This window comes from Trichosurus vulpecula, chromosome 1, assembly GCF_011100635.1.
Source record: "Trichosurus vulpecula isolate mTriVul1 chromosome 1, mTriVul1.pri, whole genome shotgun sequence".
NCBI lineage: Eukaryota > Metazoa > Chordata > Mammalia > Diprotodontia > Phalangeridae > Trichosurus > Trichosurus vulpecula.
Window position 1 is genome coordinate 469,434,135 of NC_050573.1, and position 22,353 is coordinate 469,456,487.

At 37.5% G+C, this 22,353-nt stretch overlaps 2 protein-coding genes across 10 annotated transcripts in view; one reads left to right on the plus strand and one right to left on the minus strand.

The window, feature by feature from the left end:
- CAST (calpastatin) overlaps positions 1-9,046 on the plus strand; it is a 133,277-nt gene extending 124,231 nt beyond the window's left edge. For 8 of the 9 annotated variants that reach the window (XM_036768197.1, XM_036768195.1, XM_036768184.1 and 5 more), the window contains 6 exons: positions 790-882; positions 2,410-2,445; positions 2,747-2,845; positions 4,062-4,121; positions 5,419-5,485; positions 7,139-8,448. In XM_036768197.1, coding sequence (XP_036624092.1) covers positions 790-882; positions 2,410-2,445; positions 2,747-2,845; positions 4,062-4,121; positions 5,419-5,469 — 339 coding nt within the window. In that variant the 3' untranslated portion in view covers positions 5,470-5,485; positions 7,139-8,448. Of the gene's footprint in view, positions 1-789; positions 883-2,409; positions 2,446-2,746; positions 2,846-4,061; positions 4,122-5,418; positions 5,486-7,138 lie in introns of all 9 variants that reach the window. The other variant, XM_036768215.1, reaches the window with a different exon arrangement.
- Positions 8,975-22,353, minus strand: part of ERAP1 (endoplasmic reticulum aminopeptidase 1) — a 47,965-nt gene continuing 34,586 nt past the window's right edge. Inside the window, exons 13-19 of the mRNA XM_036768180.1 lie at positions 22,019-22,202; positions 16,609-16,765; positions 15,432-15,616; positions 13,294-13,455; positions 12,072-12,212; positions 11,416-11,497; positions 8,975-10,447 (exon numbers count right to left, since the gene is read on the minus strand). Of these exons, the coding sequence (XP_036624075.1) occupies positions 10,295-10,447; positions 11,416-11,497; positions 12,072-12,212; positions 13,294-13,455; positions 15,432-15,616; positions 16,609-16,765; positions 22,019-22,202 (1,064 nt within the window). The 3' untranslated portion in view covers positions 8,975-10,294. The remainder of the gene's footprint in view (positions 10,448-11,415; positions 11,498-12,071; positions 12,213-13,293; positions 13,456-15,431; positions 15,617-16,608; positions 16,766-22,018; positions 22,203-22,353) is intronic.

Below are 22,353 nucleotides of genomic sequence, written 5' to 3' on the forward strand. Positions count from 1 at the left end.
AGGAGAATTTCAGTGTTCTTGATCGTTAAGAACTATGTTGGGGTAATTCCTTTTGTGTGGCATAAGTCATGAGAGTTGGGGAAGTTGAGGAATTGGGTAGGAAACCATAGTATTAAAGTTCCCCATGTATAAGATCTGAGGTTTGGGCAAAGAGCAGAATTGTGAGACTCCTTGAAGAAGGGAGGGTGGCCTAGGGGCTGGTAAACAACCACCCTCTTAACTGGATCAGGTGAATCAAAGATTAAAGGCTTCACTTTATATGCTCTGAACAGAGCCAAGATATCACATCATTCTTTTGTGATTTATCAGGAATGTTAGCTCTTGGGTCGTACTACAAGTGACAGATGTCAAAATTATTCAGATGAGCTAGGAAAGCTCAAATTTTGGTTTGAGAAGTGATCTTTTCACAACCCTGGGCTTCCCTTCCAATCATAATTGCAAAAGGTCATATTTCATCACTTATTTCTCTTGAAATTAATTTGTTCCCATTTCTTGTCCCCTTTATGAAATTATAAATGAGTTGAGTACACAGAATATTGCTGGCTTAAAGCTCGGTGCCTTACATGGAGTAAATGTATAAAAAACATTTTCAAATGCATATAGAAAATTTGTAGGTAATTTTTATCCATGTTAGATTGAAGATACTGTCTTCAGTTGCTTAAAATAATTAAAAACAAGCCATTTATCCCCATCTTACCAAAATGCAATAAATGCTAGGAAACTCAGGCTGCATTCCATGAGAAGAAAAAGAACAAATATTGATTTTGATTTTTTGCTCAATATTTCTAGGAAAAAAATAAAGCTGAACATAGAGATAAGCTGGGAGAAAGAGACGACACCATACCCCCTGAATACAGGCATCTTCTTGATAATGATGACCAGGTAAAGGGCCCCCATAATGTAAGATGATACATTTAATGTGTTATTTTCATATTTTTATCCAAACTTCAAGTGAAATATAAGGGAGGTATTTTTAAAAAATGTATATAAAATTTAAGGTGTGACTTCCTTGTGTCCTTGAAAAAGAGTCTGCTGTACTAATTATTAGCATATCAGTCAGCATTAGTCAAGTTGTAATGAGGCAATGAGACACATTTTAAAAGTAGGCAGAGAACTGGCCTCTTAATCAGGAAAATCTGGGTTCAAGTCCTGCTTTTGACATGTCCTAGCTGTTTGACCCAGGCCAAGTCCCTTAACCTCTCAATGGCCCTGATAATTCAGTGGGACTATTCACTAATAAGTGGATGGGGCAAATCTGCATTAGTAGGGGGAGTTTCCTCATTAAGAACTCACTATGTCAATGAAATCACAATTCCAGCCCAAGGAAAGAGGGGACAGAGAGGGAACGAATCAAGAGGGAGGGAGAAACCCTGAGGTCAGAGGTCTAAAAGAGATGGGGGGCGGGGGGAGGGAGGACACAGGTAACACAGGTATCCTGACTCGTTATCCAAAGTTAAAGAAAAAATGTTAGGTAAAATAGGCTTCAAAATCAGACCTATTCAGTTCTTATCTAGATATATATACATACATCGAGAAAGCAAAAATGTCTATCTTTTGATCCAGATATGAGAGGACTGTTTTTGACCTAACCTTTCCTGGCTTTAGGTCAAACTGGCTTGCCTCTGAATGGGCTATACTTGAGACTTTATTTTAAAAAATCACTCTGTCCTCTTCTTGACAGATTACTGAGATGGATAAATATAAAATTACACCCATCTGCTATGCATTTGAGGCCCAATGAGGCAAACAGAGCCAGAGTATCCTGTTAGGCTTTGCAATACTTGAGCACAGTGTTTCTCAAGGCACTGATGGAAAACGTGCTTTTTGCTGCCCCCGTGTGGTCATTGATGGAACTCTTGGGAAATGTGGTTAATGCACTTTGCAAGCAACCATGACCTTATTTATACAGTTTTTAACGTACCTGTTACTTACCACAGTGACTCACAATTTATGTAAATATGTGGTTTTAAATTTTCTGATTTTTCTTTTTGTTGTTTTTGTCTTATTTTGTTATTTAACTGACTTCTGAAATATTTCATGCAGAATTGTAAAAACACACAAATTTGCCAGAGGAGCCAAAATAAGAAAAACCATTCCATTTTATAGTCCTAGGAAATTTTTTTTTACATTTCCTTTAGGCATATCGAGGTGCTAATTACTTTAATATTTCTATATTTTAACCAAAATGGCAAAGTGAGAGGTAGAGAAATGAATTGTTTTTGATCTGGATTCCATGTTACTGGTGTAATATTTCTGGGATTGTTGGTTCAGGATTTGGGGTTTTTTTTTTTACATTCTTCAACAGTTGACTTTTCTCGTTTTGTTTTTTACATACTTCAATTGTTGACTCTTTTCTAATTTGAACACGTGTGAGAATGTGTTTGATGGGCAATGTGTTTTGTTTTTAAGGGTAGTCCAGCAAAGCCTCCACCCAAGGAGCCCAAGGTAAAAACTACTGTACTTTATTTCTCTCTTGAATGTAAGTCTGGCTGGGATTGTGGCATAGTGTGCTTCATCTTACATCTACATGTGAAACTTTTATATCAAATAAGTAAAATGTAGAAGAAAGACTATGACAGAGATAGTTATGTGTTCATGTCTAGTTCAGCATTCTCACTAAGAAAGACACCTAAAAATCATGGTGAATAACAGCAGATTTGCTGTAAAGATTTCATTATTTCTTGCTGGGGTTAGCAAATGACCTTTACACTATATATTTCTTTGCTGATAGAACTTTCCATTTCAGAATTCTGCAGATGGTGGGGACCCCATTGATATACTCTCAGGAGGGTTTGACAACTGTTCCCAGACTCCACCTCCAGAAGGTGCACAGAAATTGACAAAGGTGAGCAATTATTTTCCTCCCAGTTTTCAAATGGTCTGTGTCACAGAGTCATGTGGGGAGAGTGAGGAATAAAAGCCAGCGCAAAGGTTGCATTGGTATCCATAACATTTTAAAGTGACTCACCCAAGGTCATAGAGTCAGTGGCAGTTTTTGTTTTGTTTTGTTCAGTTATTTCAGTCGTGTCAAATTCTTTGTGACCCCATTTGGGGTTTTCTTGGCAAAGATACTAAAGTGGTTTGTCATTTCCTTCTCCAGCTCATTTTACAGATGAGGAAACTGAGGTAAACAGGGTGAAGTGACTTGCCCAGGGTCACATAGCTAGTAAGTGTCTGAGGCTGGATTTGAACTCATGAAGATGAGTCTTCCCAACTCCAGGCCCAGTACCACATAGCTGCCACTTTAATTGTTAGTCAGTAAACATTTATTAAGTGCCTACTGTGTTCCAGGTATTGTACTAAGTGTTGGGATACAAAGAAAAGTCAGTGGCAGAGCTCTGGCTAAAAAACAGAACTCCTCATTACCAGTCCTGTACTTTCTCTACTCCACCACATTGCTATCTGGCAAAATGTGCCCTTCTTTCTTGTTTTCAGAATAAACACACTAGATTTCAATTTATTACCTTCCCTGTTCCCTCTCCCCACCTGGCTCCCCACTAAGCACAGCTGTCAATGACAGAACTTCTAATCTTGCCTAAATATGAGAGATTTAATTGTTCAACTAACTACTATTGCATTCTATTCATCTCACCCCAGGAAACTCCTCATAATGCTATTTTCCCCATTTGTACATTATATTCCTCTCTTTGGAATCGATCCTAGTTCTCTAGTTGTTTTCATTGTTATAATTGATTTTTTTCCCTTAATACCATCATCTCTGTACTTTTTTCATATTTACACATAAAAAACAATCCAAATATAAGATTAGCCTTGTTTTGATGAGCATTAGTTTTAGATGAACCATGATTTTGAACACTGTGGCCTACCTAACAAAATTTCCCAAAATTTTCTGCCTAAATTGAACCTCCTTTATAAAGAAACTCTGTGTAAGGTTTAAAAGAATGATATCCAAAGACACTAAAATAGTCCCCTACGTATAATGAAAATGGGATTTATCCTATTGCAGAATAGAATAATCTGAATTAATTTGATTGAGGACAGTGATTATTTCTTAGACTGATAATAATAACTAAATATTATTTACTTTTTTTTTCCTCTAGAAAAAAGATGAAAAGGATGTTTCTGCCACCAAACCTGCTAAGAATGGTGGAAAATCCAAGGTAATAAATAAGCACAAGTACTAGTCTAACAATTAAGGCCCTGAAGTAGTTGCTTATCCATTTTGCCACTTAAAAGATTAAAGAACTTAATGGTAGATACATTTCCCTCTTGTCAAGAAATTTATTTTTGAAGTTAATTTCCAAAGAAAAATGACTCAGTGCTTCAGAACTATAATTGACCCCTCCTTGATTCTGTAATCAAGGCAACTGCCTTTTGAAAGTTATTTCTTTTCTGCCGAAGCTTTTTTTCAACATTTTCCATGATAGTAGACTTAGGTCTAAGAGGAGAATAACTGAAGTGCCCAAAAGATCCTGTTGATGTTGGGATCTCATGATGAGATCCCTGAAAATAACTCCTTGGAGCCTTGTTTTTGATTGGGATCACTAGAATGAAAGCTTAAGAGAGAACTAAAGAGAGTTTGTTTTTATTCCATGAGACCTTTAACAAAGTAGGTCATAATATTTTTTGTGGACATGTCTTCAAATAACCTGAAGGACTTTCTTAAGGGAGAAGGAGTAAGTAGACTTCATTTCTGTTGCTTCAGAGGACAGAATGACTGTTGGATAGAAATTAGGAAGGGAAGAACATTTCAACTCTAATAATTAGAGCTATCCACAGATGGGAGGACCAATGAACTGCCTGTCACCAAAAGCATTCAGGGAAGGGGAAGAAAGTTGTATTAGATGAATTCTAAGTTCTCTGACATTTCTTTAGTTCAAAATGGCTGTTTTCTTGAATCAACATACCATGATGAGACAGAAGCTATCAGTTTAATTTAATTTAATCAGTTTGGGGAGCAGTGGCATGTGGTTTCCTCAAAAAAGCTGTTCTAGAAGTGTCAGAATGCTTTAAAATAAGTCAGACACCTCCATGTACTTGTAATTTGTTTATATCCCATGAAGTACCCCCAAGAGATGAGAGAAATGGAAGACTGCTAAATATGAGTTATCTCCTGGGAAGATTAAACATTTAGTTTCTTATTATATTTCTAATCAATCATATGTTGTGACAAAAAAAAAGTGTGATTATACCTTTCTCTTAAAAAAATTAAAGGCATGATCCTATCTCCTGAGGGAGTTGATAGGGTATGCATGCACACATGGCAGTTTTATAGATTAGATCGATAGACATAGATATTAACCTGGGGATTACACACTACATGGTACTTTTATACCATTTCCCCCAAGTTTGAACTACCAAGAGACCTATTCTTCTACAAGCTTTCTTTGATCCTGTTTGTTATTTTTAATATGGAAAAGGGAGAATTCCCATTGATAAATTTGCTTTTCCTTTCAGACAAAAGAGAAATCTTCCAGGTCAAAAGCCGATGGAGAAAAGACAAGTTAAAAGTTCAGACTACTGGGTAAGACTTGGGGGTATTCCTTTTAAATGAACACAACTGTAACAAAGTACAAGCCACGCTTTCTAAATGTACCAGAAAACCACACCTGATATACTTAATTCTTCTTTGGGTATCCCTTGCATGAAATACACATTCAGTAATTTACATCTTGATCAGTCACTTTCCCCAAAGCACCACATAATAGGAGAACTCTGTTACTAGAATATTTAAATATATTAATCTTATAAATGGGACACATCAAAATCTCCTGCCAGGCTATTTAAGAAAACTTAAATCTGCAGGTAGAAACTTGATATGCTTGAATTCTTAAAATCTAAATGCTGATGAGTAAATGAAAGATTTTCATTCCAACCAGCAGCAATAGGAAAGTGAATGGCATGTCACAACTTAAAATCACATGACCTCAAGATATAGATATTGAGCAAAATGAGAAGTTTTGTGGTATGCTGGATAGTAGACCAATATCAGGGTTAAAAAGACATGGGTTCAAGTCTAGAGCCTTATACATACTGGTTACTCTGAACAAGTTAATTTAACCCCTCAGACAAATCTCTTAGTTGCAGATGAACTCCCATTCTGTTTCAGTGAACAGAGTAAGCTGATGAAATCACAGGTCTGAACTAATTAAAAAAAAAAGTCAAAATACAACAGAGTAGGGATGGAAAGTTCATTGGAAAAGGAGCACTTGAGAAGCAGGGAGATTTGACTACTTTTATACTTTCTATGAGCAGTGGATAGAGTGCTAGGCCTAGAGTCAGGAAGACTTCTCTTTCTGAGTTCAAATCTGGCCCACTTATTAGCTCTGGCCAAGTCACTTAACCCTGTTTGCCTCAGTTTCCTCATCTGTAAAATGAGCTGGAGAAGGAAATGGAAAACCACTCCAGTATTTTTGCCAAGGAAACCCCAAATGGGGTCACAGAGCATCTAACACAACTGAAACAACTGAACAAAATACTTTGAAGATCTGAGAAATAAAGTGGTGGTTTCACATGGTAGCTATATGGAGTCACCTTATGTTAGAATCAGAAGACATGAAGGAATCTCAGATCTTGTAAAGGTCTTGCCTTACGATAGCTAAACCATCCCAGATGGGCAGATCTGTATCCTCACCATCAAAATGCACATACAGTCCCTGTCAAGGTGCCTGTGATGTCTGTAAGAAATCAGGATAATCCTAATGAAAATTAGGTAGCCAACCTGCAAGTTATCAGATTCTTCGCATCCCATTTTTATTTATTTATTATCAATCGGAGGGGAATGAGGTGGCGGGATGGGAGAGGATATTGGATGAGGATAGAATGGCTGTGCTCTCCTCATTTATTGATGCTATAAAGAGCAACTGAAAAAGGTGATAGTTGGAGGGCAGTAGTAATGTGTTCAGAGCTGTTGAAAATCTCGCAAACCACATAACATCTTTATGGGTCAAATATTTAGTTTCTTGATGATTTTTTTGAGATGTGGCTTATTTTTTGATTGCTTGCCTTTCATTACCTGTCCCAGAATAGACAGGTTTTTTTTTACTTATTCTGTACCATCCATTACCCTTGGTAGATAGTACGTTTATGGTACTTGGGCGGGGGGGGGGGGGCAGGCGGGGCAGATTTCTATATCAAATATTTCACTGATTTTCTTTTATTTGACTTTGTTTTTTAGGCTATCTGCACATGCTAGAAAATCTTCATTCAAATGGTGGATGGTGACTTTAAGCAAACCAAAGGCTGTTGCAGCAGAAGGCAATTATTCAGGGTGGCTTTTGTACAGTGGTATTTGTGGAGTCTTTTGACATTCTGAAAATTTTAGTTTCATGTTCTTTTCCAGGAAAGACTGGGATATGTCTTGGTTGCCTGTATTATTGTACTAAACATTGATAAACTTTTGTTTTAATTTCTTCGTTTGGGAGGGAAAGGATGCTTTATATTTTTAAGAAATATATTTCATAAAAAGTTACTTACAGCAACCAAAAAAAAGTCAGCAAACTTTTGCACATATTCTACACACAGTGCCTGTCAATTTTAGTAGGTTTCTTCCAGTTTCCAATATTTTTTTTAAAACATTTGTGAAATGCTTTTGATGTTCTGGAATGTTCTGATTGCTGGTTACCCACCGCCCCTTGTCTCTTAGGCAGTACTGGACATTTCCTTGGGTGAAGGACTAATAAGAATTTATAGGTTAAGTATGGAGTATTGTGTAAGGGGCACACTTCTCCACCACGGCTGCCGATAATAAAAGAACAATAAAAACCCTGGATAGTACCTTTTCTACAGAGCAGGGAATAAAATGCATCATGTGACATTTTTCTCCTTAGTTCTTCTCCCCTTTTCCCAGAAGGCAGACTTTCCTGGACTTGCATGCATAAAGCATACTGAGGCTGGGGTGGGAAGATCCTTACCAGAACAGAATGTGGCCAATTCCTGTCACCCTGTGGCAAGAACAGACTCAGAGCTGATGTCAAGCACAGATAGAAATAAGTTCTTGGAATGCATTTGTGCCTTCAACAATTCATTTTTGTTTTCATATTCAGTTCTGCATGTCATTGGAGATGAATGCAGGTGTCTCTGTTCATTATATAAGACTTGAATATAATTTTTAAAAGCAATATTAAAATGTTAGTCTTTGCACTGTACAGACTTTAAGAAAATTAAGTTTGCCAAGTGAGGACAAAAATAATTTTGCTGCTTAAAAAACAAACTACAAAACTTGGTGTTTCATCTCCCTACAACAATTTGAAGTCAAGCTCTGAGGTTTTAGAATGATGTTTCACTTCAAGGAGCCATGAGCCCTGAGATGGAGGGTTGGGTTTGGGTTTGATGAGCCTTCTATTGGTATTGAGCATTAAAAATAACTTTAGAAGGCTTTCCTACATGGGCTCTTCCAAAGTTTTGTTTAAGATTGTACCATTGCAAAAAGTCTAAGAACCACTGTTATGAAGGTATGAATGGCTAATAAAATGTTCTGAAGGTAAATGAGTTTATGGACATGGCACTGAACATGCAGCTGATATTAACAGTTGCTTCATATGATCTTTAAAATTTTGAATTCCTGATGATAGGAAGAGATGCTAGGCTCATATCACATAGACCAAATTTGAAGAACTATGTTTCTTCATAGAGTGTAACATCTCCAAACAGAACACATAGAAATTTCATCTTTAAAGACAATCCTCTGTGACATTGACTTCCTTGAAGAAATCAAGGAACTTTTAAAAACAAAAGATGACAACCACCAAAACCCTGCTCCTGATGGAGCATACGCCCCATGGAATGGGTACCACATCTGCACTTGTGTAGCGAAGCTTAATAGGTTGTAGGTTCTGATTGTGAGAGAAGGTTGTTGTTGTTATGAGCATTGGGGCAAAGAAGCCCAGAGATGATAATTCATTTCTGAAAAAAAAGGTAACTGTACTTTGATGTGGGGATGGTGTATCAATTTAAAATAAGACCTTTCCACAAGTAGATGAAAGCTAGTATTCAACATAAAAAAATCACCACGTTTCGATAAAATATACAAATGGATCCCATTTTATTTAAAACAACAAACTTTCCATTAAAATTACTTTCATTAGTTTTGGTTCTTTTTTTAATAAGAAAAAACTGAAAAGTATGACTGATGTTCATTAAATTACATTTTTCAAATACCAGAAAATGCAGCTTTGTAAAACATTATCTAGAAACATATCATCGGTACTCGTTTACTACAGCTCAAGTCCTTTCTCCACCGAAATATCATTATTCCAAAATATTACGCAGCCTGTATCTTCTAAAACAAAATCCTAGGCATCTTTTTTAATTCATGTAAACTACAAAGGCAGACGGTTCTCATTTAGACTTGTATGTTTAGTTTCAGTCATCTTGTGGTATTTTAACATTTTAGTGCCAATGATAATGAATTAATATTCTTCGACTTAATTGTTCTTCATTGGCATTAAAATCTCATAACTGCTTCAGCACTCATGGTCAGACCAAATTAATTAATTCATGCTTCTCCCTTCCAACCACCTTATCACCAAGCAACATCTCTCCAGCTCAATCTCAGCTAAACGTTTTTGCTTCTTAGCCCCTTTTGTACCACAGACCTCTTCTCAGAATGGTGTATTAAAATCCGTAAATATCATGTATATAAGGATTACAAAGGAAACCAATTATATTGAAATAAAAATGTAATTTTTTCCCATTTAAGTTCAAGGACCCCACCCCTGGGGATCCATATACCTCAGGGTAAGAACCCCTGTGCTAAGCCTTAATAGGAACTGTTAATTTTTTTAACAGTAGATTTGTATTCTAATCTCAGAGCATATTTGTTCTAGCCCCTACTAGTTTCAAGACAATCATCATAATATTCCTCTCACTTTCCTTCCTGGAGGAGAAAAAAAAATTACAAAAGACATGCTTCATACATATTCAGATTTATCTAGCGATGTGAGGTTTATAAAGACTCTTAAAACCCTGTGAGGTAGGTAGCATGTGAGTTATCTTTATTTTACAGGTGAGGAAACTAGTCTTAACATATAGTAGGTAGCAACAGGTCCTGGATTCAGATGAAAAACATCCAAGCATCCTTTACATTTTGATACATGGCTTATACTGAATTGGCACCTATAGATATCTATGTCAATAATCGTGCTGAGAGAAACGAATAGCTAGTCATGGAGGTAGAAAAATAAGTGGTGTTGAGCTAGAAACCATCTTTTTTAGATGCTAGAAAATATATCCACCTTGTAGCAAAAAACAATTTATTTTCTTAGTAAATTCACTTTTATCACAAAATCTGGCAATTACAGTAGAACACAGGAACCCGGCAAGATATGAAAAGTTACACAGAGCTGGTGGTTTTTTGTAACCACACTTTGATTTTCTCATAATTCTGATTCATCCAGCGTATGTTTTCTTCAATTGTTTCAAGTGTTTGCTGGATACAGCGAAGCTGGGAACCATTTTCCTTCAGGGAGCTGAAGAATTCTTTCACCTTTTGAGGAAAAAATGAAAAAAGTGTCTTTTTCCTTTTTTTTATTTTACATTAAACATAGGTTCATATTTTTTAGAGCTGAAGGAGACCTTAGAGATCATCTAGTCCAAGCCATTCTCTTTTTTACAGATGAGGCTAGTGAGGCCCAGCTGATCGCCAAAGAAAAAAGAATATAAGCTAAAATGTGTCGTATGAGAGCCATGTCTGTAGATTAAATCATATACATTTGAACTTGAACTTAGGCTACTCAAAATAGGGAAGTTTTCTTGAGGTCATTTTTTTTTCTTATGCTGGTTTCTTTTGCTCATCCAGACTGGAAAACTCACCATTTACCAGTGCATTGTTCTGGTTTAACCCAAGAGTGTACTTACTTGCTATATAGATAGCACTTTCTCTCTGTCTCCCCTTCTCTCCTTCTTCCCCCTCTCCTTCTCTCCCTCCCTCTTTCTTTCTCTTTCTCTCTGTCTCTATCTGTCTGTCTCTCTCTCACACGCACACACACACTTCTCTTTTAAATTTTTTTTTCCCAAATAAGTTTCATTTATACAAGCACAGGCTTTGTATGTTGGCATAGAAGTGCATATTATGTAAACACCCTAAGGAACAGGGTACAAAACAGGATACAATGGGAAAAGCAATGGCCTGAAAGTCAAGAGACCTAGATCTTGGCCTAGCTACTATCTAGTTATATAACTAAGTCACAGCCTCTCTGATCCTCCACTTTCTGATCTATCAGATGAAAGGGTTGGACTAGAAGCTCCCTGCAAGCTGAAAGCTTCCAACTCCTGAATGTACATCTACAATCCTGGGTGTGCGTAGAAGGATAGTTGTCTAAGATCACTTTGATATAGCAATATCAAAGTGACTCTAATAACTGCGAATCTCACCTACGTCCAATTCCATAGGTGTTTCAATCTACCTTGTTTTTAGTAGATAATTTATGACATGAGAAGTTAGGAAAGTATTACCTCTTCAAGTCGCTCTCTTGTAGAGTACTGATTTGTGGTTCCCGTCACCATGTGGGCTAGAGAACTTGAGCCAAGTTCAAACCTAGAAATGAAAATTAACAAGGTATACTTTGAAATTTTCATTTACCAAACACTTTGTTGAATTGCTAGCCCAGGCAGGGCATGGTGCTCAACTTGGGAAAAAGTAAAAAGAAATATAAAACATGATTCCTGCCTTCAGGAACTTAAAACCCATTTGGAGATGTAAGACGCGTATATGAGGCGGCTGAGTGACAAAGCCAGGCAATCTATGATTAAACATAAAAGGAAGTGGTATGCACGATATTTGCTAGGAAAGCTCAGAAAAAGAAGAAATTAGTATGGGCTCAGTGGATGCTTGTGACATTGGAATTGGACTGAACAATGAATTGGATTAACATAGGTTGAGGGAGGGAGAAGGGAATTACAGGGCTTGAGGTGGAGGGGGCAGAGGGCAATACCAAAATACACATCAGTGAGCATCTTGTCAGGATTTCATATTTTCAAGAAATTTTTCAATGATCATTTTAGTGTCCTCCTTTTCTCTAACCCAGACCTCCCTAAGACTGATGTTATTTTGAAATTAAGAAACTGAAAATAAAGTTAAGAAATTTACAAATTATGGCAGAGCTACTTACTTCTGTATGATTCTATTCCAATTTTCCTTCAGAAATTGCCAAGCCAAGAGATGACCCTTTGGGTTTCTTCCAACACAATGAAGAATACCTGGAAACTGCTGAGTTTTTATTATATCCCCCTGAAAACTCTGCTCCAGTAACCTAAAAAAAGAATGAGAATAAATAAAAGTGGTGATTTAGTTATAGAAACAGCTATGGCTGACATCCATGAAACAGTCTGAAGAATAAACCTAGTACTAGTAAGTCATAAAGGGTACACAGGTGGATGTTAAATCCGTGTCCCTGATGCCTCATCTTCACAAAAGCAATCAGAAAGACAAGGAAGAGGGAGAGAGACATATCCAGTAGCATTAGTCAACTCACATTTATTAAGCATCTACGTTCCTAACAGCACTGGTGATAGAAAGGCAGAGGGCAGTCCTTGCCCTCACAAAGCTTACGGTCTAATCAAGGAGAAAACATACAATCAACAACGTGCAAACAAGGCACATAGAGAATTAAAGTGGCACTCCAGCATTAAGGTAGATTGGGAAAAGCCTATTACAGAAGGTAAAACTTTAGCTAAGACTTCAAGGAAGCCAGGAGGAGGAGATGAAGAGGGAGAGAGTTTCAGGTGACAGGAACAGCCAGTGAAAATGCTCAGAACTGAGAGATGGAGTGTCATGTTCAATGAACTATAAAGAAGCCCATCTCCTGTGATCAATGAGTATGTGCGAGGTATAAGGTTTAAGAAGACTGGAAAGGTAGGAAAGGAGGACATAGACAGCTTCATAAGCCAAAGAGAAGATTTTCTCTTTGATACTGGAAGCAACAGGGAGTCACTGGAGCTGACTGAATAGGGAGTCGGGGTGACATGGTCAGACATGTGCTTTAGGAAGATCAATTTGATGGCTGAGTGGAAGATGGACTAGAATGGGGAAACACTTGAAGCAGGGAGACCAAAATAAAAATGGGTGAATCATAATATTTTGTTGCTTTGAGAGTGCTTAAAGATAAACTCACATATCAAACTATGCTACCTAGTGTCTCTCAAATTATTCATTATATTTTCCATTTCCCCACTGGATTTGATGCTTTAAAGAATTTGTCATAATAGTACAATGTGTGCATGGCTGTCTACTACTAAATAAGCCAGCAGTACCCAAGGAAACCAAAGCTATGACAACATAACCTTATCTAATTTGGTGCCCTTTATCATTCCAAAAATGGGCAAATTGCTCACCATTGAAGTTTTTCTTTGTCACGGCTAAAACAGAGGGCAAATTCAATTTTGTATTTCTCAGTATTGGACAAAGACAACTGATACTTCTCAAAGAGAAAATCCCAACCTTCTGTGGTCTGTGCCCCAACACCAAACACTGCAGAGGTCACATCACTTGGTAAGCTGCCAAAAAAAAGATAGTTCATGAATATTAGATTTAATCAAGTTTAAATACATAATAAATATGTAATAATGACAAATCATGTGATGATGAAATTTTCCCATTATAGCATTTGGTTGCTTTTTTGTTTTGTTTTGTTTCTGATGTGTGTTGCAGAGATGCATGCCCAAGCACAGTGCCTTATAGATTAAGTGACCAATAAGTATTTAATGAATGAATATAATGATTTTTTGTCTCTTACCAATTCATAGTTTGCAAAAGATGCCAAAGAATTTTAAGTGGTTTAAACGATGTCTTCTCAAACCCTTCTTAATACTATAATCCTGTGACCAAAAGTCATATGGAGACAGTATGTCTCCCTAATTCCCCAGGGTAATTAAGATATTGAGGAAAAATAGAGTTCTATAGGTTATATTGTTTCAGGCAGAAGTGAGGATATGGATTAAGACTGCAACATAACACTTAGCTAAGGTAAAATACAACAGTGCCTTAGAGCTGCGGTCTCCAAAGTGAGAATCATGGTCTTACTCATGAGCAGGGCAAATGGACTGACCCCAAGGAGTGAATTGTCATCCAACTGGAGGATGGGAAGATGGGTCACATCTTTGCCACAGCAACCTGGAGTTTATGTCTCCAAAAAACCTATCTACCCCCTTAGTTCACCAACACTACCCACTCTGCTCCCTACCTGTGATCTGCAAACTCCCTACCTCCCCTCTTCTGAGTCCACACAAGGCTCCAGGGAATCATTAGAGTCCCACAAGGCTCTGGGGAATACATGGCAGCAGCTACACTGGTGCCATTTAGAAGATTACACCCTTACCTGTGCTCCCAGATAGCCCCATAATAGACACTTCCCAGACTGGACAAAGTAAATAATAACACAGGATAAACAGGCTTGGACAGACTATGATCTGCCTCATGGATATCGTTACATTATCTTTCCTCCCAATACTATTTGTTTTCTATTACTGTCCAGGGTACTACCAGTCACCTCACATAGACAATCAATTGCTAAATCTCTTCAGGTCTACCTCCACATCCCTAGCATCTGTCCCCTTCTCTCTACTCACATAGCTACCACCCTAGTTCAGACCCTCATCACTTTGCCTGTACTATTGCAGTGATCTCCTAACTGATTTCCCTGCCTTACATCTCTTATCACTTAAGTCTACCCTCTACACAGCTGCCAAAGAGAAAATGTTAGGAAAATTCCTAAAAGTGCAGATCTAACCATGTCACTACATTCAATAAAAACCACTGACTATCACCTCTAGAACCGAATAGTCCATCTCCATCTCATCCTTTTTCAAACTTTCTATTTTGTTAAAGTTTTATTAGTAGTTCATATATGTAATATACAAGTAAATATACATATATTGGGGGCACATGTTCCAAATTTTTTTAACCAATAAGAGTGTACAATCAAAAAACTTTAGAGACCACCACGTTAAAAAGGTACTGTGAAAGTGTCCCTTAACTGCTCAAGACCCCAGGCAACTCTGAAAGTTGTAAATTGAAGGATAGGAGCTAGTCTGCATTGGTAGAAGGAACCTCCTCTAGGGGTGTTCCCTATATCAATGAACTCATACATCCAGTCCAAAATCAAAACCAAGGGAAGATATTGGGTATAATCTTGGCTGACATGACCAGAAGATCCAACACCAGAAGCAAACTTCCTTGACTCTCAGGGTTCCTAGGAGTCTTCACGAAGAGAACTATTGGTCAGTAACTACTTTACAAATGACAAACAGTGAGATATTTAACTGATATGTGAAGATGCTCCCACTTGCCATATTTGGGTGATTCAAGAAGTAGAGGATAGCAATTCAAAACCTTTTATCTGAAGAAAAAGGGAAGGTTTGGCTATGTTTGGGGTGCAAAGTACACATACGTGTGTGTGTGTGTTTTAAATGAGCTTTTTGCCCAGCAAAAGGGGTGGGGGATGAATCAATAGGATAATTCTATGACAAAAGACCTAAAATTTCCATTGGATTCTTTCCATTTCTTGAAAAGGTCTTCTGCCTTCTGAACACAAGGTTGATACTGGTGCACACAAGCAAGCATAAGGAGTTGGCTACGTAGCATCCTCTGTGAGACTGAGCCATCATCTGTCCATGTCTGCTTATCAATGAGATCCTTAAGCAACCTGATGAGGAAAGCCTAGGGAGATCACGGAGAGGGAAAATTTCAGTGTTTTACAACACCAAGCTTTAACATCATTTGTCTAAGAATCTTATTTTTTCTTATTACCAAATGAACCACTTTTGTGATTCAAGGGCCCCTTCTCGTAATAATATTTTTAAACACATAAAATATGTAGGATTACAAGGGAAACCAAACATAAACAAGTTCACAAACCCCAGTTCAGTGACCCCTGCTATAGATTTTTTATGTTGTTTCATTCATCCCTAATTTTCAATGTCTCATACTTCTTTTGTTGATACATTAACTACCAAAGCAGTGGAAAAAATAATAATATTATTTCAATATCCATCTTCTCTAAAGGTGCCTAAAAATCAGGATGATATTACCATCTGGATTATATAACTAATAAAATTATTTAAATGGCATCTTATATTTTAATAAGATTTTAGAAGAAGCAGTCATAAATCATTTCTCTGATGAGAAAAATTTGGTGCATATTCTTTAGTTCTAGAGCAACCAGAAAATTAATGCAAACTAAAACGAATGCAATGAAATAAAGGTATTACATGAAAAATTTTAAATGTACCTATGAGAACCAGATTTAAATGCTAGCAGGATCATAACTACCATTTAATATCAATACACCATAGTGCTCCTAAAAGGCAAATCAATGATTTTTATCAACCAATGAATGAACTTTGAAGTGCTTTATTAAGCACTTACTATATACAAAGCACTATATAAAATAATGGGGGATACAAATATAAAAGCATGAGAGCCACTACCCTCATGGAACTTACAGTATAGTAGGGGCAAATAAGACAGTGAATTAATTTTGACTCAGAAGTCTTGCACACTAGGCTATGACTGGTGATAATAGTAGCACACACTATAGAGTGTCTTCTGGTTTACAAAACACTTTCCTAACTTTGTAAGAATAAATATTTTTGTAACTTTCAAAAAGCGTTCCACAGACATATAGCTGTAAGTCCACTTCAGGTTATTACCTTAAACTGAGTTTCTACATCATCCATATCCCTTTTCTCCATTAACTTATACAAAGGAATCAGCTCATTCAAACCTTGGAACACGGGCATAATTTCAGTCTCATGTTTCAGGTACAGGGTTAAGTCCAGAGCTTTTTCAATGGATAATTTTCCAATGCTGAACAAAAGAGAAGATGATTGCCAATAAAAATTCTAGGAACTTAGTTTGCTGCTTCAAAAGACAACTTTACAACCTTCTGATCAAACACTCCATCATTGTCTTTGTTAAAATTAAAAAAAAAGTTTTCTTCAATGTGAACTTGATGAAACAAACATGAGCATTTCAATATATAAAGGAGTACAGAAACTTCTATGTGAAATTGTGAATCTTAGGTACATGCTAAATTTAACCCAGTATACTGCCCTGCCTGTCTGCCCACTTTTTATTTTGTTTGGGTTTTTTTCGGTTTTTTGTGGGGGGGTTTTTGGCAGGATTGGGGTTAAGTGACTTGCCCAAGGTGACACAGCTTGCCCACTTTTCTGTGTAACTCCTGTTCCAGATCTTTTCTGCCTGGCACTTCTACAGTCTGAAGAAAATTTCTTTAGGTGCAATACATTAAATTTTAGCTTATGGTTAAGACAAAATGGGCACGTGTCAGCTCCTATCCACCTATTAAATGTAGGTTAGAAATTAGAAACTCAAGAATTCCAACAAATTCCATGGAAAAACTAATCAAAGAAACTACAATTCTGACCCAAGGACAGGAAACAGGTAAGTGTATGTATAAAGCATGGTGCAGACCTGGGTCTCCCCAAAGCTAAAACTGGTTTCAAAGCAAGTGTCCTTGGAAGTAATTGGATCCTCCTCTTCCTTCCCAAGAAATTGGATCAAGTTACAAAACCCTCATTCTTGAATAAGACAATGCAAAGGCAAATAATACAATCGATAGACTCCACTTTGGCCCTCACCCCCAGATAATCTGGTCCTGGCCTATTTCTGATAGTTGTAATCCAGATGGTAGGCTTCCAAGACTGCAAAAGGAAACCAAACTCTTAGATTCTATAAGTGACCTAGCCTCCTAGGACTGGGAGTGACACCTAATCTGAAAAACTGGGACCAGAAAGAACAAAAATGAGGATCAGACTGTGGAAATGTGAAGTGCCACTCAGCAGGATATCGCATCATAGCTTTAGAGTCGGAAAGGACTCACAGGTCATAAAGTCCAAACCCTCCATTTTGCAGATGAGGAAACTGACACACAGAATGGTTAAGGAACTTGCCCATGGTCAAACATCTAGTAAGTATCTAAGGCAAGATCTGAACCCAGGTTTTCCTGACTCCCAAGTTCATCCCTCTATCCACTACTGTGTATTTATCGCATGACATTCTGTATTTGGTGGACAATATTTCATTTTGACCTTTGGATGCAAACAAGAGAGATTAAAATGTCTCTTCTTTCCTATGAATACTTTGAATTCATAGGCATCAAGTTAAGCACAAGCAACCTCAGTTCGTTAGAAGAACTAGGAAAAGAAAAACACTTCAATTTATTAGCAATCAATCTGCCTCTTTTCATCATGAGGCATTTGAATTATAGTCATGCAACCCCTTCACCTAAGGAAGGAGAGACACCCACAGGCAAAAACTGCTGGAGTAACTCATGAATATCTGTGAGTGCTGCAGCCTGTGACTTCAACAGAGTTCTTCCAAACTCTGTGTTTAGACTTATTTCATCTACTCACGACTGGAGTATTGAAAGGGACCCAGAGTTCAGTCTAAACAAGAACATCCAGCTCCTTTTGCCTACCTCCATTAAAAAACAATACTAGCATCTGCAGGCCACCAAGAAAGAATAAAGTTGATTTCCTCCCCATTCAGGCTAAGGCCTAATCAGAATGGCAGAGAAGTAGGGCATTTGTCCAGCTAAGGCACTTAGGTAGCACAGTGGCCAAAGCACTGGGCCTGGAGTCAGGAAGACCTCAGTGCAAATCTGACACTTCCTAGCTGTGTGACCCTGGGCAACTCACTTAATCTCCATTTGCCTCAGTTTCCTCAAATTGTAAGGTGGGGATAATAATAGCACCTACTTCCCAGGATTGTTGTGAATTGTAAATGAGATATTTATAAAGAGCTGTGCCTGGCACAAAATAGGGGCTATATAAAGGTTTATTTCTTCCTCCTTCCCTTTTCCCCACCCTTCTTTGATAAGTTTCTAGACTTGGTTGTATTAAGTAAACCCTGTATGTGGCTTAAGGTAAGTGTGGCTGCTTCTCTGTTCCTGGAAATTTCACCTAATAAAGATAGTGCAAGGGATCCAAAAGCCTGAAAAGGTGTGTATGTGGGTGTGTGTGTATGTACATAGCTATATATACACACACGTGTGTGTATATGCATTCATACATATAGACATACATATGTGTATGTGTATTCTCAAACCCTTTTACCCTTCCATGTGGATGATGGGAGAGGCACAAAGACAAAGTCAAGTCCAAAAAGACAGATTAAAATCTATATAAAACATATAATTAAAATATATAATATATTTATAATATTTATATATTTGTTTTTGTTTATAAATATATGTAATAAATATAATGTATTATATATTTAAATATATTAGATAATATTTTGGCATATTTTATATAACATGTATATATTTTTTTAAAAAATTTAAGCAGGAATATGGCTAAACTGGGAGAAGATAACCTGGCCTCCTGGGCTTGGCTCTGACTTTGTGCTTTCCCCATCATCCACATGGAAGGGCAAAGGCAATTTGGGAATTGAAAAACTGAGGAATCCCATACACTGAAGGCCCTGAAAGATTTTTTGGAAAGTAGTCACTAGAAAAAAGAGACTGATTAAGTGTAGCCTAACCCACAAAGAAGCCTCTTGATAAGGGAGAAAGAAGAGAGTGTAAAAGCTGGCCTGAAGCTTAACATTAAAAAAACTAAGATCATGGCAATTGGTCCCATCACTTCTTGGCAAATAGAGGGAGAAGAAATGCAAACAGCATCAGATTTGATATTCTTGTGTTCAAAGATCACTGCAGATGGTGAAATAGCCATGAAATTAAAAGATACTTGCTCCTTGGAAAGAAAGTTATGGCAAATCTGGACAGCATACTAAAAAGCAGAGACATCACCTTGCCAATAAAGGTCCATATAATTGAAACTATGTTTTTTTCCAATAGTAATGTATGTCTCTGAGAGCCGGGCTATAAGGAAAGCTGAAAACTGCATAACTGGCACTTTCAAGTTGTGGTGCTGGAGAAGACTTTTGAGAATCACTTGGACAGCACTTAAAAAAAATTAATTCAGACCATTCACTGGAAGGACAAATACTGAAACTGAAGCTTAGATACTTTGGCCACATGATAAGAAGACAGGACTTATTTGGAAAAGACCCTGACACTGGGAAAGATTGAAGGCAAAAGGAGAGGGGGATGGCAGAGGATGAAATGGATAGATAGTGTCATGGAAGAAATAAATAAGAGCTTGGACAGACTTCAAGAAATAGTAGAGGACAGAAGGGCATGGTGTGCTATGGTCCATAAGGTCACAAAGGGTCAGACATGACTGAACGGCTAAATAATGACAGAAGTCCTCAAAGACAAATAGAGGGAGAAAAAGAGCATATAAACCCTAAGTTGAGTGAAGTCTTCAAGGAAGAGACCCAGTGACCAAGAAATGGTATTCAAAAAAACAGACTTGACAGGAAAATTATAAATGCTGGAGAATATGTGGGAAAATTGGAACACTAAGGGATTGTTGCTGGAGTTGTAAACTTATCCAACTATTCTGGAGAGCAAATTTGGAACTATGCCCAAGGGGCTATAAAAGTGTGCATACCATTTGACCCCTCAACACCACTTTTAGGGCTGTATCCTAAAGAGATCATGAAAATGGGAAAAGGACCCACATGTACAAAAATATTTATAGCAGCTCTTTTTGTGGTGGCCAAGAGCTGGAAATTGAGGGGATGCTCATCAATTGGGGCTAAATAAATTGTGGTATGTGAATGTAATGGAATACTATTGTAGCATAAGAAATGATGAACAGGTAGACTTCAGAAAAACCTGGAAAGACTTATATGAACTGATGCTGAGTGAAGTAAGCAGAACCAGGAGAACATTGTACACAGTAACAGCCACAGTGTCCGAGGACTGACTTTGATAGATTTAGTTCTTCTCAGCAATGCAACATCTAAGACAACTCCAAAAGACTCATGATGGAAAATGCTGTCCATATCTAGAGAGAGAACTATGGAGTCTGAATGCAGATCAAAGCATACTATTTGCTCTTTTTTGTTTTGTTTCTTCTTTCTCATGGTTCCTCCCATTGGTTCTAATTCTTCTTTACAACATGACTAATGTGAAAATACATTTAATATATATGTATATATGTATGTAATATATGTAGAGCCTATATCAGATTGCATGCCATCTTGGGGAGGGAGTAGGGAAGGGAGGCAAAGAAAATTTAAAACTCAAAAGCTTATAGAAGTGAATGTTGAAAACTAAAAATAAATAAGCTAATTTTTTAAAAAACAGACTTCAGCCTGGAGGCACCAGGTAGCCAGGTGTGACTGTTCTAAGTCCTAAAGTACTTGGTACATGGGAAAAAAGTATTATTTTGTGGAAATAAGAAGCTCCTTCTAGTCAAGACTCTGAGAAACTGACCAATCTTTGAGGAAAAAAGGCTTTGTTTGACCCCCTAGTCTAATGGCTGAGTATTAAAGGCTGCTGATTTGAAAGCCTTAGGACTTTAAAAGAGCGTAGCAATGCCTACTTTTCTCAAGAGGAAAAGATAGCCCTTTGGCTAAGGACTACAGCTGAAGTCAAAAGCTAGAAGCAGAGAGGAATTCCACCACCACCACCACCACCACATCATAGTGGAACTAAGACTAAGAGTTTCAGCAGAGACAATTCATCCTTCGGAGAAGTGTCTGACAGAGACTACACTTAGCAGACACTAGAAGGACTTAGGCCTAGCAGTAGCAAAATGATAACATCACCAGAAGGCATCGATGGCCCTGCAATGTTGGAGGCATGAACTGACCTTCCACATTTGTGCTCTGGCCACATCAATTCCCTACATATGTGCCTCTCTGTATGTGCTTCTGTATGTGTCCCATCTCTCCACCAAAAATGTGTTCGTTTGTTTGTGCTCCAGGTTAATGGGGGAAATGTTTTACTGTCACTTTTCTTTATCATGTTAGTTAGTTAAAGACTTTTACTTTGAACAAACTATGTCCTCTAGCTGACTAATAATGATAAACATATTGCTGGGAAATATAAAATATGGTTTTGAGCAGATACGGTATTCCCAAAGTACCTTGTGCCTTGAGGAGTCATTCTCCAAGCACACTAGGTATTACAATAGCAATTGATTTCAAAAGTAAATAGAGACATGCGTTGTCTATGTTCCTTACCTGACCAGCTGAAATGCATTGTTAATGAGACTGGCCCGATCATTGCTGCTGATCGTCATGTGCTTTTCTTTTAAAAGGCCAGTCAAAGATTCCCAGCCATCATCCTCATAATGTACGATGTAATAGCCATTCATTCCCACGTTGAATTTGATCCATTCTACCTCTTCTAGGAGGATGAGGACATCTACAATGAGCAAAATAAATTATAACTCCATTTTTTTTCACTATTGAACCAATCTTAAATGATGCAAGGGGATATGGAAGGCATCCAGAGTGGGTTTGACACTGCAGAAATTTCAATAGATCATTTTTCTTGAAACCAGGAGAAAGCAGCT